The sequence below is a fragment of the Stigmatopora nigra genome, chromosome 7, assembly GCF_051989575.1.
Source record: "Stigmatopora nigra isolate UIUO_SnigA chromosome 7, RoL_Snig_1.1, whole genome shotgun sequence".
NCBI classification, from domain to species: domain Eukaryota; kingdom Metazoa; phylum Chordata; class Actinopteri; order Syngnathiformes; family Syngnathidae; genus Stigmatopora; species Stigmatopora nigra.
In genome coordinates this window covers 9,177,488-9,195,042 of record NC_135514.1, presented here as the reverse complement: position 1 = coordinate 9,195,042, position 17,555 = coordinate 9,177,488, and the positions used below count along the sequence as shown (strand labels likewise).

Here is a 17,555-nt window from a genome sequence, read left to right as displayed (position 1 = left end):
ACCCACTCTACCTCATTCCAACCGGCATTAGAGGATTAACACTATGTGTATTTAGCGTTCTAAACAAGAGGTGTTAAGACAAACAATCTCTGCAAAAGGAAAACAGCGAATATTTACAAACTTTTCCTCCAAGTATGGCTGTACGTAGTAAGCTTTTCCTAGCGTTACAACACTTTTTGCCTGCAGCACGGTTGTCACTTGAGATGAAAAATTTGATTGGTATTGAGACTCTAATTATGCCCCCCCCCTTTGCATCTGCTAGCCATTTCGCTAAAACTCTAGACCTCCTGTAAGCCAAAGTGAAGAGAGCACACGACTATTCTTCTCTTCCTCCGCCTGGGAAATCTGAGCACAACTAGATCCACCTTGAGACCACCAACGGGCTGTGGTCTAACAGCAGGTGGCAAGAATTTGGGCTCTGCAGGAATGTTGAACTTCATTTCATGGTTTTTAAAAGGAATATTTAGCAGCAGGAGTTGACTTTTTGCAAGCAACATTGATAAAAGTGAAGAGATTAAATGGCTGTTTAAAACTTGAATGACCAAAGGATCCAAAAGCTATGTCAATATGATATTTGGTTGGAATCTGAACCAATAAGGGGGCCAACCGGCATCACGGCGAAGCCATTGGAGATTCCGCTGTATCCATAGAGGCAGAGGTTATTTAAGTGAAAGCATGTGGAAAGTCGGCTGCGTTAGGCAGCTGTGAAAGTGAGACAAGGGAAATACGATCGGGCTAGTAAGAAAGGACGCAGAGGACCTACAACGAGACAAAACCAAAAGTCTATGGGCTGTCGCTGCACGGTGCCGTATCAAGTTGCACCTGGAAACCGTGACAGCAGAGGTTAAAAAGCCTCACTTTGACGTGACCTGCCTGAACCACATCGGACTTCCTGTTTATCCTCAACCTGCGCTCAAGTCGAAAATCAACACTTTTTACAGTGTGCATGCATCATTTAAACTGAAAAAGAACAAACTTTATACAGACGTAAGAGAATTGAACCGTACAACATGAACCCAAAAAATATGTACAAAAATAGAGATAAACCAAAAGCGCTTGAGAAAAGGAGAAAAATGGCAATGGCTTTTGCTGAGGTCAAATATTTAGCATTTTTTATAGTCAAGTAGTTCAGGGTGGACTTGTTATGACTGTCATCCTCTCTTTTCATGCAATGGAATGGTCCATTTTTGTATTATGTGTGTAGACTTAATAAAAGCTATTAGTTTCAATGGAATTTCTTTTTAAATAAAAAGATGTCAGCTATTTTGGGGTTAAGGAACCTAATGTATCTAATTAACAAAAACTAAAAAGTTCTAGTCAGTCAAATGCTGTCAATTTTGATGATGATGATGATGATGCAGTATTGAATGGATTAAGTGGCCACAAGAGGCACTTTTCAGATGAGAGATAACCTGTAATTAGTTCTACCCCAGGGAAATATCTAATTTCATCATGAAACTGTGAGCGTGAAAGCTATTCAATCTTAATTATGAAAATGAAGATTCAAATTCTTATCAATACTAATAAAAATCATTACGAAGATTCATTCATTCATTCATTTTCTGCAACCTTTATCCTCACGCAGGTCAACAATATTTACATTGATAATATACAAGTCCAACTATTTAAAATAAGGCATTTTAATGTAAAATCGCAATTTCCAAATATATCCAAATCCTATTTAACCACCCCTTTCTGTTCATTAAAAATAAAACACACTCGTTAGGTAACATGAGCATTTTAAAAATAAACAAATGCATCCACCACCCTGCACTGCGTGACTGCTGTTTGCACCGATTTCATAACAAGCACGCCTTCAACAAACTCATCTTCGCTCCAAAATCCCTCATATTTATGCATGTAAATGTACACGTGTATGTATATGATGATAAGTGATAATCCTATTCAAAACCAAGGCAGTTTTTTCCGTTTTCAAAGTAAACACAAATACTTTTCACATGTCAACGAAAGGCTCCCTCGGCGAATTTATGAATGAAAGGCTTGGCCACGCCTCTTGAAACCGGCTACCCAATAGCGAGTTTTTCACGACCTGCATTCAGTGATCGACTAGCCAATAGAAAGCGAGCAATGGTTATGAATGTTGCATAATTTGCTTGAAGCGCCTCACGTGTCACCCGGCCTGGTCGTTTGACGCAGGCGCATTCACGCCCCCAAATAAGGGGGGCGTGACGCTCCACACGTGATGACATGAATTATATTCCATGATCTATACTGTTTGTCTTTCGGCGAAGCGTCTCGTTATATTGTACAAAGGGGACCAAGAGAACGAGTTAGCATAGCATTTACGCGGCTATTTTGACACATTTACAAATCAATAAAGGAATTGTTTATTTGAAACGCCCTGAAATGATTCGAGATGTTGTAACGTGGAGAGGACGCCCTCTCGTGGCGTAATTTGACACAATTGGCTGGCACGCGTTGCTGCATACGTAACTAACCAAGTGCACGTTCGTGCAGTGACATACACGCGAGTTTATGCAAGAAGGATGTGTTAGGATGGCCTTAACGAGGTGGAGGAGTATGAGATCTTTTTTTTTCTTTTTTGGCCTATTTAATATTTTCTTGCTCAGAATTCATATCTAGCCCTCATGCAGAAATTATGAGATTTTTTTTTGCCTCATGTAAACTGCTTTAACCCATCGTTTGCCATAAACGGAATTGGACGTCCAATCTGTTTTGACTTTCAGATAAAGGTCATTTGTGTTAAGATAATTTCCTGAAGCAATAATATTGTCTGCATTTTACCAAGCAATTTGATTAACAATTCAACTTCAACTAATTTAAACCCATAGAGACTTAACATTTATATAATAAGTGGCGTCATATTTTGAGCTATGTGGGCCACAATATTAACATTTTATATAGAAGTGTAACCTAAACGACCCAAAATATGATATGATCTCCACTATTGTAATGATATAAAAAATACATTATTTTCATACGTTTCTTGCAATGAATAAGATAAATAAAGTCATAACATTCCAATACACTCTGGTTACGACCCCCATTAAAATTTCTTTTCTAAATTGAACACCATTGAATTCAATCACTGCCATTGACAGCCATCGACGCCAATCATAATATTACTAGTAATATAGAAATGGTTTCAATTGAGAACTCTGACAGTAACTGATTATGTCTCAATGCCATTGACGACGATAAAAGTCCGATCCAGTTTGACTGGTCGTCATCAATGACAGCCATTAATAAACCAAAAGGCCTGGTCAGAAATTATGTCTTGTTTTAGTGGCACTAAAACCATAACCGGATTATGATCGCCCTCCCAGTCAAATTGGACGCATATCTCCGTCATTGGCATCAACTAAGTATCTGCTTTGTGCTGCCGACCCTCCATTTTGGCTCCCTCACTTCAGCACCTGTTCAATGAAAACAAAAAGCACTGCCCATTGCCTACTCCACTGAGCTGTGGCAGGTGGGTTCGCTGTACCCGGCTGGTCTCCCCCTTCGCTCTCTCTTTCTCTCTCTCGCTTTCTCTCTCTCTTAGTCTCTCTCACTTTGTGTCCCTTTCTGTCCCCCCTCGCTCTCTCACTTCACTCTTCATCCCTCCGTCCACTGTTATGCATTTTACTGTATTGTGTGTGGGGGCAAGGAGGGCTAACATGGAGTTTGTGGCTCTTTTCGTGCTTCTTTTGATTCCCGGCCTCCATTGGACAGTTGGCGGTAAGAATTTCATGAACATAATAATAAAAAAATGGCTTTTTTTTTTTTTTGGCGGGAGGAGGTATTTATAAAAATGTTGCCTAAAGATGTAAAGTACAATAGCAGGGGTAATCGTGGTAAAATCCATCAAGTTTGAGTAGCTTTTGTGTTTCATGATTTTATCCCAAGTTTAAGGATTTCTCCATTTTTTTTCTCTCCAGAGGACACGAGCTGGACCTACACTGGTAAGTTACAAAATACACCTGTTTAGATGAGATAGTTTTTTGGTTGTCTTAAAGTTCATTTTTTAAATTAAGGTTGGATTAAATCATTGACATAAGCAAAATCATACTAATATGTCGGTTCAATTATAGCACAGCATTCTTGTTAATTATCATACTACAATTATTATATTTTTTCTTTTACATGGTCGATTATCCACATTTCTGCAATGAATGACATTTAACTTTCCAATAATAACTTCTCCGAGATTTTCTTTGCTCAGAATAAAACTTCTAAAATACATAGTCCAAATAAGTTAATGAGCGGCAGATATTATATTCATCTGAAGACTACCCAAAATGGCAAGTCACCCCCCTTTGCGTCATTACCTTGCCTTTCCTCCCTCTGTTTCCCCTGTTCTTGCCTCTCGGTGTGTATTAGTTACAGTTGGGCAAGCTGGCGCTCACACAGAGATGATGGAGGGCCGAGAGAGGTGGCGAGGAGGAAGCGTTCGGGCCTGAAAGCCAAGCCAGGGAGACAAGTGCACAAGGATGACAGTGATAGGCCAGAGAGAGAGGGACGGAGGGTGGGAGATGGGACGGGCTGAAGCATACCCAATTGTGTCCAGTATTGTTACGCAGTACAATAAACACACAGGTTATTGTGCTGCGGACCCACACTGACCGGCCCTGTACGGCGGACAATGGCACAGTGGGCATGAATGGGCTGCACTCCCAGCATGTGTTCAGGGAGGCTCGCGGCAATGTACAGCGCGTACGTGATAGTACCAGACGCTAACTGGTGTCTATTCAACTTGGGAAAGAATCTCAGTGGAGCCCGACATGTTTGTAGTGCCGTGTTGAATGCGAATACAGTGTAAATGAACTGTATTAAAATTGGTCCTGTGTGATGTGACTGGGCCTATCAAATGGTGCATTCAGAGGAGGGTTGAGAGTGGAGAAAGTGGGGGGTGCACGAGGCAGGCGGGGCAAGAAAAAAGTCGGGAATAATGTTTACATTGAGCTGCTATGGTTGTTTTTTGGGAAAGAAGGATGAAAAGAGGGACAACGTTGTGCTAGTTTGGAGCTTTTTCCACACACACTGCAACAACAAGACATGCAAAAGTCTCCATCTTCTCGCTCTGTAAAATATGGACAGTGAAGGCTGTTGACGAAACACTCTAACGAAGCCAGAATACCCCCCAAATCATAGCTCTGAGTATGGTACTACATAGTACGTGTATCTATCGATATGGTGATAGATTGCAATGTTTTGCATCCTCATAGGTTATCAATATGCACCCACTAAGAGTCGACACATAATTCTTAAAAGATTCCAGTTTTTATAAAGGAACAATCAGGTTGCTACCAAAAATATTCAATTAGTAAAGAATCTGTTAGCTCATTGGCTCATGATAGACAAAGTAAAATAAAGCTTTTTACCATTTCAAGCTTAATGTCCAGTTCTATCTAATAGAGTGGAAATATTTGTCTGAAAGCAGAGGAGCAAAGTGACTGGCAACAAGATGACCTGTCAGGTCATTTACAACACTCGTGGTCTGAGACAAAAGTCTGGCACAGTCTATGTCATTCAAATCGGTGCCGGTTGACCTGTACAACTTTGCAATGGGATTTCTGAGACTTTACAGTTGAAGCGAGTCGGTGCTTTTGACAGACTCAGACTTATTCACAATGATACTCGAGCTAAGGATCATGCAGAAAACCTTAATACTATTCGGTGAACACAAATTTGGGCCAAATGCCCCTCAACTAGATTCAGAAACTCAGAAATCAAAAACACACTTAGGCATCCTTTACAATGATATTGTTGAGATGCAGAAGAGTTCTAAAAACAGTGACCAAAAAAAAAAAGGAAAGCATGAAAGGGTGTCACTGGAACACTAATTCAGACTCTCTCAGCGTTAAGAAGCTTTAATTCTATTCCCAAACATCGTCGCAAAGACTGAGGCACTGCAATTTCTGAAGAAGGCTTGCTGGAATTGTTATGTTAAAAGAACTATAATTATTGCATTTATTTCAGGCCTGCTCACTATTACTGACATTGCATAATCTTTACAATAACCCAAATTCTAATTAGAAATTAAATTATTGGCAGCCAAAAGTATTTAAACACACACACACACACACACGCAAAATGAGCAGTAAGTGTTATGTTGCCTAATCTTTTCAATTAATTATAACTTGTAATTGTACAAATGTACTTAAAATTGATGAATTGGCATTACAAAGTATTTTAATATAGTATTATTTTTCCCCATAAATATATTCCTATTAATGTAGTACTTTATGGGTACAAAACATTGAGCAGGACTTACTTAGCTTTGCACTTAAATGTAGTACAAATGGTAAAGAAAAGTAAATAAGGTAAAATATAGTGGTGTAAAAAACCGCACATAAATACATTTTTAACTGTCAAATAAAATTTGAGATAAAGACATTTAAAATTTTCCTAAAAGCTGAAATGTCTCACTTTATTTGAAATAGCAATACTTGTGTGCTGTCCTAAAATTCATTTTGTAGGGCGAGCAAAAAAAATTTTTGGGAGTGCGTCACAATGTATGTTATGCTATTTTTTTTAAAATTCTATTTAATTGAAGATGCCTGGATTTTAGTTTATTTGGCATTGTGGGAAGCGGTGTGACAACTGGTCTTGTGTGTGTGGACATTAGCTGAAATAGAGAATTGGAATTTAAAAGAATTAAGTGGGAAATAGTATGTTCAGGCGGTCCAGTGCCGCTTTTTTGCCGCGTGTGTGCCCATGTGGCTTTGTTGTTGGTGCATTGAGGGTGTTTGGAGTGGTGGTCCAACATAGAGAGTCAGAATTGTCGGCCTCTGGTCACCATGGATACCTCCATGACGACGTGTGGCGGTGCTGCGTGGCTTGCTTTTGAAGTTGCCTCATCACGCTGGGGTGGGCAAATAGGGGGCGAGATTTGAGATGGAGGGTTGTGTGTGAGGGGGGCTTGTTTGCATCATTTCAATTTGTATGTAAAAAAAAAATATGTAAAAAAATTCGCAAAATAGCTAGTGCTCATCGTTAAATATGTTTTAAGTGTATTTGAAGAAGTAATTCTCCAGCTTTTCATTTGGTGTATATTTTAATTTAAAAAGTTACATTTCCTAATCTTTTCAGGAAAGCTTGCATTATTATTATTTAAAAATAAAATAGAAAACAGCTCAAAGGATATGAAATGTAATCTTACCTTTAAAATCACATAACTAGCAAATGTGTACAATTAATTAGTGAGGCTGTATTAAAAATACACAAACATTATGTCACAAAGGACTAATTAAAGGACATTAGCTAAAAAATGGGATGAGGCCAAAATAACAACAACAAAAAAAATACACATCCTTTTGCTACCTTGGTGTCAATCGTGGATTTACGGTATTATGCTGTTTCTCAGACTTACTGCATAATAATTTTGAAATAGTTCTGACTGCATACCAGTCATCTAAAAGTTTCCTATGCAATATATTCTTTAAATCTCGTCCTGTTTGAAACGTGCTGTTAATTCTGTCAATGTACAACATACTTTGTCTTTGCAGCTCATGAAGCACAAAAATGCACCTCACCATCTTTTTCTATCTGCAGGAATGGTGGGTCAGTCCGAGTGGTCAGACTATTTCCCCGAGTGCGGTGGTACCTCTCAGTCCCCTGTCGAAGTGGTGACCTCCCAGACCAAATATGACCCCAGTCTGACCCCCCTCACTCCACTGGGCTACGGTCAGCATGGCAACAAACCCTTTTCGCTGTATAATAATGGACACACAGGTAAAAAAAATAGCAGCACTCTCTTGTGAAACCAGTGTCTGACTAAATGTGAATTCCATTTACTTCCAGCTGTAATCGAGCTGCCTGACTGGATGAGCCTGGGTGGGCTCCCCTGGCTCTTCTCGGCTGTACAAATGCACCTCCACTGGGGCAGCGGTGGTCCGAAAATCGGAGGCAGTGAACACATCATCAATGGGCAGAGTGCAGAAGCAGAGGTAAGTGGTCAAGAGGTGAAATTTTAGTTGTATCTGGCCTGTTTGCTCTGTTTGCAAGGAAGTGGAGATATGGCAAATTAAATAAGTAATTAAAAAGTGTCATGAGCCCAATTCAATAGTGTAAATTTGGAAAAAGCGATTATATTGTTTCTTAGGTTCATTCTTAGTTACCTTTAATATAATATAAAACTATACAAGGAGACATCTATTAATTTGTACATCAATTAATTTCACATCTCTGGTCTTACTTGCAAGTGAGAATCCATTTTGACATGGTCCTCGTCACAAATGATTCTGGAAAGCGTCAATTGCTCCAGCCCATTTAAGGCCATAAATAAAAACAATTACAAGGTTATTGATTAATCTAATTGCATAAGCAAAACAACAGCTGTAACAATCATCGCATATCAGGTATTCCATAATAACAATAAAGGTCGGAACTCAAAAACAACTGCATTGGAAATTAAACAACTTAAGAGTCCTTCTAGGTCTGCATTCTGAGGTAAAGGTCAGTCCTATCTTCCAGTAAAAACTTCTCGGAACGAAAATGATCAAATGCACACATAAATATAATCGTATCACAGAATTAATCCAGCATATTTCTTCCCTCCTCTTTCAGCTACATATAGTGCACTACAACTCGGAGCTCTACCCCAACATGTCCGTCGCGATGACGCAGCGGGACGGACTTGCTGTCCTAGGAATTCTCATTGTGGTATTGTCAAGCTAACACTGAACATATACAGGCAAATTCTACATGGGATTTTCAAGTTCTGTTCTTCAGACAGGTGACGAGACCAACCCGGCATTTAACAACATCATCAACTATCTGAGCCGCATAAGACATGCAAGTATGTTCAAGAGCTGCCAATATATATATTTATATATATATACACACGCGTATAAATAAAAGATAGTATCACTGTTTTGCTTTCCAATCACAGACCAAAAAGTGTATATACCAGCCTTTGACGTGCAGTCACTACTCCCCAATGATCTTGGACGCTATTATCGTTACAATGGCTCCCTAACGACACCACCTTGCTACCAAAGCGTTATCTGGACACTTTTTCACGAGAGGGTCGAAATCTCCAAAGCTCAGGTGAGACTTCTGAACTGAGATGGGAGAAAAATAGATACATTCTTTACAAGAGTGAACTAACTGTGAGCTGGGACTATACATTGTCATAGCAACTGATCAGAGCCCGAAATTGAGTGTTGCCTGAAACCCAAGATTTAACACCGACCAGTGTGGTCTCACCCTCGTAGACTTCAGGCTTAAACGCTTTTGGGTCCAGCATACTTCAAAGAAAATGTGATTGGTTGATTTCGTCGTCTCTCACCAACACACACACACACACACACAGACAAACACACTTTGGCCTTCCATCTGATTCATCAAGTCTCAACCAATATGAGCCAGCTCCCTGGGTCTTGTTAGACATTGACTATTTTGACTAAGAAAAAGGGAAACCTATTGATATACTTTAGTCCTCTGGAAATATGGTGATTATTTTCTTACATGACTATAAAAACAAAACAAAAAAATAAATTAATAAAAAACAACAACAACAAGCTTTAGTATTGTAGTGTGGCAGGAGATTCCATTCACTGTACTGACTTCTCTCTGCAGTTACTGAGGATGGAGACCTTATTGTACTCCAGCGAGGCTGGAAATCCAGATCGGATGCTACTACAAGACAACTACCGCTCCACGCAGCCTCTCAACCACAGGATGGTCTTTGCTTCCTTCACTGGAGGTGAAAAATGACTACTAATGCATATAGCATCTATATTTAATTGCACTACTTGTTGAAGTGAATCCTAAAACCCGAAATGTCTAAACGGTCCTTAAATTGAATTGAAACAAATTGGATCTTGGCAGGCTTTGTAATATCTGTAAAAATTGTATTGCTGTCCAAAGAATTAATACTGCACTGTGATGAAATGAAGGAAAAAAACATGTTTTAGGCACTAAATGAATCAAATTCTACATCTTCTGTTCTGAATTGTCAACATGTACTACGAAAGCTTATAATTAGCTGTATATGAAAGGAAAGGCAATGAAATAGTGCTCAAAAATATGAAATGTTTATGAGTGAGGAAGTAGAGGAAGGGTTGCAAAAAGCCGGCAAGAAGAGCGGCGTTTGTTTGCGAGCCGATTAGAGAAAAAAGACGATTTTGTCAAAGTGTAACACTGACTTCTTTGTTTGCACAACTGAAAAAATGGAGAGGAAAAAAGGGGGAAAGGGAGATGTGAAAAAGCGGAGGCAGAATTGCAGACAAAAGGAACAGAATTTGTGTTGGGCTCATTGTGGAGAGGATTTGAAGTGGAAGGCTCGATCATCAGCAATGAGAGCGCCGAACTCTGAGCAGATAAAGCCTTGCGTCTTATGTGACTCTAATGACTCATTCCTATTCTTTGTCCACCGTAGAGTCCGGCAAGGAGCTTTCTTCGGGTAAGTGGCACCTCATTGTGCTTGCCGGGTTTCCCGCTTGAGGACTTTTTGTGCGTAGGCGAGGTCACCGCCATCGTGATCGGAGTCATGTGCGGCTGCGTGGGCCTGGCCGTTATCGTCCGCTTCATCGTCAAGACCGTGCGGTAAGACGCCGTTACCGAGTGGGCTCTTCGGATGGGCTCTCGAGATATCTTCCCGTCTCTTCAACTTTCCCGTCTCTCGGCAGATTTTTCACTCTCCTCCACCGTGAAACAGTCGCGGTAAACAGGTGGCGCTCATCCCCGAAAGGGAGACGTCTAGCGCTGATTTATTGTGCTGTTTCTAACCACCCCTTTGCATTTAGAAGCTTCCTTCAGCGCTGTTTCAGAATGAGTGACTTAAACCAGGGGTGTCAAACCTAAGGCCCGAGGGGTCCAAATGCCCCCTAAAGTCATCAGGAAATTAACCAAAATTTACAAGAAGTAACCCGCAAGGGCCCTAAAACAAACGTATTGCCTGGAATTGACAACAATAGACATTCAATACACTTAAACTGAAAAACTGGCTTGAGTGGGCGGGGCAAATGAACGTATGCCTTCAATGACGGTTAACTAATTCGGACAAAAAAAATAAAGGATGACAAACTAATTGCTTTGCATGTGGCCGCTAAACGAACTGAGTTTGACCCCCCTGACGTAAACAATGTGCTATGGAAATACGATATAGAGCAAACGTGACAATTAGATTCCAACCAATGACTACCACCTATTCAACAGCTCTATTCAAGTTTTGGGACTGTGCCAGCAAAATGTACGTTGAAATTCTTTTGGAAAGGGACAGCCTTAACTGGTTCAAGGTCCCAATGTTTCTCTAAAGCAGGAATACTCAAACAAAAGCCATTCCTTGCACTTTTACTAAATTATTATATACTTTTTGGCCGTAATTTTCAAAATCTTGTCATTCCCTTTTGTATTGGACATCATGAAAATACACCATTGCATTTGTAAAAGTAAGAAAATACAAAATAGGACTTGTTTTTCATCAAATGACAACGTTTCAACCACATTTAGAGTAATGTACAAACCATAATTACTGAAACTATTTTGAAGAACAAACATTTTAGCTTGTAACTCCAAAATTGATTTGATAATATCGGTCGGAATATTAAAAATAACTCAATCACAACCAAGTGGTCAACAACATCTGCGTTGTTGATTGGATGGCTATTGACGCAAGTGTTATTACTCATCCCATTTATATAGTACAAGGGCGCTGATCCACAACAAGAGTTTGACCTGTCAAATCTGGAGCACGAGGAATCTCTCACACTAATGATGGCTGCATTCCATTGGGCTAAACTCCTTTCAGCACTCTGATAAAATGCATTTGACCAGTGTTCTGGTTTCCACCTGCGCCAAAAGTTAATATTAGCGTAATGCGCTATGCCAGTAGCCAAAAAGTAACACGGCCTTTGGAATTCTTTGTGTTGGTTGGGCTCTAATAAATAAATTCAGTCAATATGTAATCCGCTTGGTGGTTTTAAAACCATGAAAGTGAAAAACAAGAGAAAGCGAGCCTGAGATTAGCGCTGGAGATAATCTGATCCTCTTTGCACTGCTGCAATAACACCGGTCTTGCCCAATACTTGGGCGCCACTCTACTAATTACTGATTTGAATGAAAAGAAGCTGCATGTGGCCCCTCGGTAGGTATGGAGCTGCTAATCAAATTTGCTTCATAAAATGATTGCACCTTAATTTTGTTGTCAGTGTTGGGACAGATAACAAAATCCCTTTCATATGTAAAAAAAACCCAAAAACAAAAAACTACCCTCTGATCCTAATACAAACAATTGTAACTAATGCTACTTTTTATTTATTTAATCCAATTGATGATTTGTCACTGTTTTCAGCTCTACCTCTAGCTGGGACGTCCTAACCAATCACCGGCCAGCTCCGATGCAAAGGTTGATCCAAACAGTCCAAATGATTCCAAAATTTTCTTCAACTTGACTTTAACCACGCATGAACTTTGACTTATCTTTTTTGTCAAATACTCCAAAAATCACAGCTACCAGAAACCCTTATTCATCCACTTCTTTTCTGTTTTCATCTCTAATAATCCTTCATCTTCGCCTCCATGAAATGCCATCACAAACATCCACCACAGTCTCTTCTCATTCTTTGTTAAAGAAGGACCTCTCTTGACCAAACCTTCAAACTACACTGACACCTCACATGACTCTTCCTTTTTCCGTTTCAGGATGAAGGAGCCCGAGAAAGCTAAAGAGAAACAACAAGAGATGGTTCTTAACTGCACTTCTCAAGCAGAAAAGAAAGAAGAGAGATCATCTCCACAAACTGAGCCATAGCCAGGAAATAAGTTGAAACATGTTGGGACTCATCCGTTACAGGGAAATCCAGTTTTCTATTAAATTGAGGGAAAAGGAAGGAAATAATGCGGGCCTACATTGAATGATGTCTCTAGTTTGCACAGAAAGCACTTAAATATGTCATTTTGCTGTGTTTGATGTGTTGTATGACTGCAATGTCTGACATTTGAATTGTTTCGTGTAAATACTTTGTACAGTTTTTTTTCTTCTTCTACTGATTTAGCTGTTTTCATCATATCCATCCTGCCTTCAAGCACAAGTACACTGCACTGAATGAAATGGTGATGTGATACATTCACACCCAATGTATTATTGTATTGCTCAGGGATCTGAGTACTGGAGTAAAATGTCTCCCTACAGCAACAAAGCCTTATGAGGTTCATTCAAGGTCAAAAGATCAGAATGGTTGCCTCTGTCCATTCGGCACATTGAAATATGAAGTTTTACTGTTAATTGAATATGACTTATTTTGAAGTATTTTGTCGGGAATTGTCAAGGTCACTTGGAATGTTGATGTATTTTCAACATGGGTAATGCAATAAAATGAAAAAAAGTACTTTTGATGTCTCATTTGTTTGAATTATTCAGGTTTTTCTTGGTGAAAATACTGTTCTTCAATGTAGTAGCGTCTGTTTTTTTATTCCGAGACAAAATAACACTAGACACAGAAAAAAATCATACTATGCTACAATAACTCTTAATTTGGTTGTGTGTGGAGGTGATGCATGATAAAGTCTGGAGAAAAAATACTCCTTTTTATAGATCAGCAATTTAAATAGATCACTGATTTCCCACACTTAAAACATCAGTTTCCCCTTAATCAGACAGAGTGTGGAATACCTTAGCATGGGCAGTTTTTCCATGACTCAAGAGACGACCATCTTGCAGACACTTGTATTACTCATGTTGTTTTTGTTCCTTTGGTAAGCTTCTCAGCACACTGAGCTTTTAATGCTCATTTGTCACAAGTCGCTCTACACAAGCAGAAAAGACGGAAAAGCCAGCGTTAAGACTGCAAAACGTTTGCCACTTTCAATATGCAAAATACATGAACTTTAGAACTCGATGGGTTCTTGTGGCAAAGGGGGGCAAATGTGTAAAGAAAGGAAATAAAAGTTGACAAGTTGAGAGAGGGGGAAGCTGAGAAGAAATGAAGGTGCCCGTTCCCATAGTTCAAATTTTAATTTGAGTTTGCCGCATTTGTTTCCAAGAACCCTCCCCACTTTGTTAAAATTGCACTGCCACTGCTTTATTGTGTTGCCACTGCTTTTCTTCAGACGCCCTGTGTTTCAAGCACCCCCTCCGCCTTACTTCTCACTCGGCACTCATTCTTTTGCTTTTCCTCAATAATTTTCTGACACTTCTCCCTTTTCCGTGACATTTGACCCTCCTTGAAATATTTATGTTTTTTGGATCTACAAAATGTTGAAAGGTCAGGAAAGGCCAATCAGATATTCAAGACTTGTACTTTTGGTTATTTTAAAGATAGCAATCCGTTTTTTTTTTCTTTTAAATATTATTTCCAGTGGAAGTTTAAACAAAAAAAGTAAGACTTTTCACACAGTAAGGTATTTAATTGAACCACATAGCTGGAAAAAGTCAGTTAGCATAATGCTAATAAAAGTAGCGGTATTTAGGCCTAGTAGTATTCACTTTAAACAAGGCCCCTCACAAGAGCATGAGTGCCCTCTAGTGTACACACATGCTCAGATGAACAAATTTGGTAAGGGGACAGTACATATAATGAACATATAAATATTCATGTTAATGAACATATATATGTAAATATGTAAGATTATAGCCAAAGGTTGATTTCCATCTTTAGTCCCTTATGCATGTTGAAGATAAAAATCAATAAGGCATAAAAAGTCATGCGTTTGTGTTTTGAGGCTTAAAAAATGAAGAACTCAATAAAAAATTATGAGCAACAAAGGCCATTAATGGAAGGGTATTAGCACCTCTCTTCTGTCACCTTGTGATGGCTGATTGGTTTTCCAGTTTTTAAGTCAGCATTAAAAAAAGAGGAAGCTTTTAGCGATGTGTTTGTTGTTAGAAACTTTGAAAAGCTTTGTAACCTGTGATGAAAATTTTATTTTCTAATGGTTATGTCTGCCAGTGAAGAAGAGCAACAGGGCTGGAATAGAGGTAAACAGTGGATCCTAATTTCACATACATAAGAAAACCTTAAAGAGAAAAAAAAAAAAACAAGATCTGCAGTTTAGTTGCAGGGGCATTATACCCCAATTCCCTTTTTATTTCTTGTCATAGTAAAATAGAACAGCAGTGAAATCTCTCATGAAATGAACAACCTGAGCATCTTAAAAGCACAGTAGTAAATGCCCACTTAAAACTAATCATTTATTTATGGGTTAAACTTGAATGCAGGTCAAGCATTTGGCATGAGATTGAATTGTATTCAGTGATAGACTCAATAAAAATAGGTATACATAAAGACGAACACAGCTGCCAACCAGCACAACTGGGTTGTTTTCAAGCAAGATGCATGGCCTTTAATATCTGGATCCAGGCAGCCTTTTGCATTGTAACTGGGCCTGGCATCTTTGGGATTTCCCTCAAAGTGGACTGGCAGGCACTGGTTTTCCAGCACCTCACACGCCAGGATCAGATGTTTGCTTTCCCGGATGATATTCTTGATCCCGCAAGTGCCGTGTTCACTCCGTACTGTGACGAAGGAGAAGAGCTCCTGACTGATGCATAAGTTGTCCTTGTAAGTCTTCCCACCCCTATTGGAGCACACAGCCCTCACCCTATCCAGATCTTTTGGATCCAGAAAGGACTGGGTGGGTCTATCGCAACCCCCGTTGTTCTTGATATAGTTTCTCCATTCGCTAGAATCCAGAGAGGCGGGGAGGCCCGAGCGGACGTGACGCTTGATGAACGTGTTGTAGCCGTTGTACCATTTGGAGCGCTGGCAGGGAGCGTCATTTCTTGCCTGGGCATGAGGAGCCAACAGGATGTAGGCGGCGGCCACAATGAATACAAATCCGCGAGAAGCCATTACCCTGACGGCCCTGGAGTGAAACAAATGCCTTCACATCAGCGAGAGCAAACTGCGGTTTTTACAGCACTGCGTCGGCGCTTTGTCAAGGCTTGTTGCTCCAGCCCCACGCCAATGAACACATGAGTGAAAGACACAGCTGTCTGTGTTCCTCCTTCACATAAAAGCGGTAAAAAAAGGAAGTGGGAAAGCACTCCGATGCGCAACGGTCTCCGTACCTTGTTATAGCAAGAGAGGAAAATTCTGCTTGGCTTCTCATGAGCTTAAAAGCTGCAGTTGTGGGAGATCTTGGGTGTTAGGTCTTCGCTTCAAGTTGTACATTTCCCGTCTGGGAGTCGGCGGGGGTGGGGCTTGACAGCTCGTAGCATAGTTGCCTTACATAACCGGGGCGACTTTGCAAACGTGCCCAGGCGGCGTGCAAATACCAGTTCAACGGTCACTGCGCAATTGTGGGATTGTAATGATGGAAAATCTACTGCCGACGTCATGGATCCATTATTCATAATATGTCATTTGATTCTGAATGGCAGGCTACAGCAAATACCCCTTTACGTTTTTTTTTTCTTCAAAAATCTCTTTTGAACAGTATATGGATGATATAATAGTAGATTTTAAAAACACTAAAAGAAATGGTGTCGCTTAAGGATTTGAGAATTCTTATTGAAAATACATTTTCACAAACACCTAAAGTTTTTAATGTTAATATTTCATACAATTTTCGTTTCAGGTTGACAGATTCACTTCCAAAGAATAATCATTTCAAACTCTGGAATAATTTCATCAACTAACTAACATTTTTCACAAAGTCCCCAAACTTCAGACTTTGACAAACAACAATGTACGCAAGATTGTGGAAAATGGATCAAATCTGTTTCTTGTCCAACACAAACAATATATCCCATATTCCAAAAACTGCATGTTTAGAAGCTGCGTTCCCACTTCAAATAGCTTTGTCTACAAATTGATCACTTTCCTACACAACAAAGAGCCCAATTACTGTTCACTCCTTACCAGTTAATGATCTGGGGATTGTCTGACAACTCCCAGAGGAGTTCAAAACCTCCCACTAGTCCACGTGTAAATCACACAACATAGATACAGTCATCATGCCAGGAAATTCTGCCCATTTTTTTCCCGTCTAAGACCCAAAGGGCACTGATAATGATTTCCAGGAGTGGGGAGTATAGGCAGGGTCAAGTTCACATCTGGGTTATGGGCTTGAGTGGTTTTATTAGAGGTCATCTAAATGATAAAGTGAAGACTGACACTCCAGCGTGACTTTATGAGCAGCTAAAAGCTGACATTTACAGGCTGAGAGCCGCTACTTGTCAAGACGCAAGTCTTATTAGAAGAGGTGAAAAAGGGTGCTTGGATAGAAAACACGGTAGAGGATGAACAGGGTCACTGGAGGGTGAAAATTGTGCGACGGGGGACAGGAAATAGGAAGTGATATGCTGTACAAGAGGAAAAAGGAGACATTTCATCCATGTGAGAGTGTCGATTCTTCCCTACTCTCACTTAGCAACATGACCTCATGAGAATGTTCAAGAGGTTATAAGTGCCGTAATATGTTTGAAGTTGACCATTCTCCAGTCACGAATTTTGGCCAGACATAGGTGATTTTTTTGTTTTTCTGACTTGAACAGCCTGCACTTTATCACGGACAGTCTCACAAAACGTTTACCTCTTTTATATGGGAGTAGAGTTTTTGCTTATTTATTGCTTTTCCATTGGCTCACAAGCTACCAGATTGTATAAAGTCCAGCCAATCGGCATATCAAAGTTTCCCCGTCA

General features: G+C 39.8%; 3 protein-coding genes across 7 annotated transcripts in view; 1 reads left to right on the top strand and 2 right to left on the bottom strand.

Annotated features, from left to right (window-relative positions):
* Positions 1-17,555, bottom strand: part of LOC144199149 (uncharacterized) — a 42,941-nt gene that overhangs the window by 11,596 nt on the left and 13,790 nt on the right. For both annotated transcript variants that reach the window (XM_077720580.1, XM_077720578.1), the window contains exon 3: positions 13,583-13,716. The gene's annotated coding sequence lies outside the window, so the exon portion shown is untranslated. The remainder of the gene's footprint in view (positions 1-13,582; positions 13,717-17,555) is intronic.
* Positions 7,499-13,298, top strand: ca14 (carbonic anhydrase XIV). Of its 4 annotated transcripts, none has more exons than XM_077720584.1 (11): positions 7,499-7,698; positions 7,768-7,913; positions 8,533-8,628; positions 8,698-8,764; positions 8,858-9,015; positions 9,547-9,673; positions 10,349-10,372; positions 10,431-10,515; positions 10,599-10,632; positions 12,263-12,316; positions 12,613-13,298. In XM_077720584.1, exons 1-10 carry the CDS (start codon positions 7,521-7,523, stop codon positions 12,272-12,274), a joined length of 927 nt encoding a protein of 308 aa, XP_077576710.1. In that variant the 5' UTR covers positions 7,499-7,520; the 3' UTR covers positions 12,275-12,316; positions 12,613-13,298. The 4 variants fall into 4 exon arrangements, with proteins under 4 accessions (XP_077576710.1, XP_077576707.1, XP_077576708.1 ...); XM_077720581.1 differs by having other exon boundaries at positions 10,599-10,640; XM_077720582.1 differs by lacking the exon at positions 10,599-10,632.
* Positions 14,976-16,109, bottom strand: LOC144199151 (uncharacterized). Its single transcript, XM_077720586.1, has 2 exons — positions 15,980-16,109; positions 14,976-15,774 (listed from the first exon to the last, which is right to left on the bottom strand). Exons 1-2 carry the CDS (start codon positions 16,018-16,020, stop codon positions 15,171-15,173), a joined length of 645 nt encoding a protein of 214 aa, XP_077576712.1. The 5' UTR covers positions 16,021-16,109; the 3' UTR covers positions 14,976-15,170.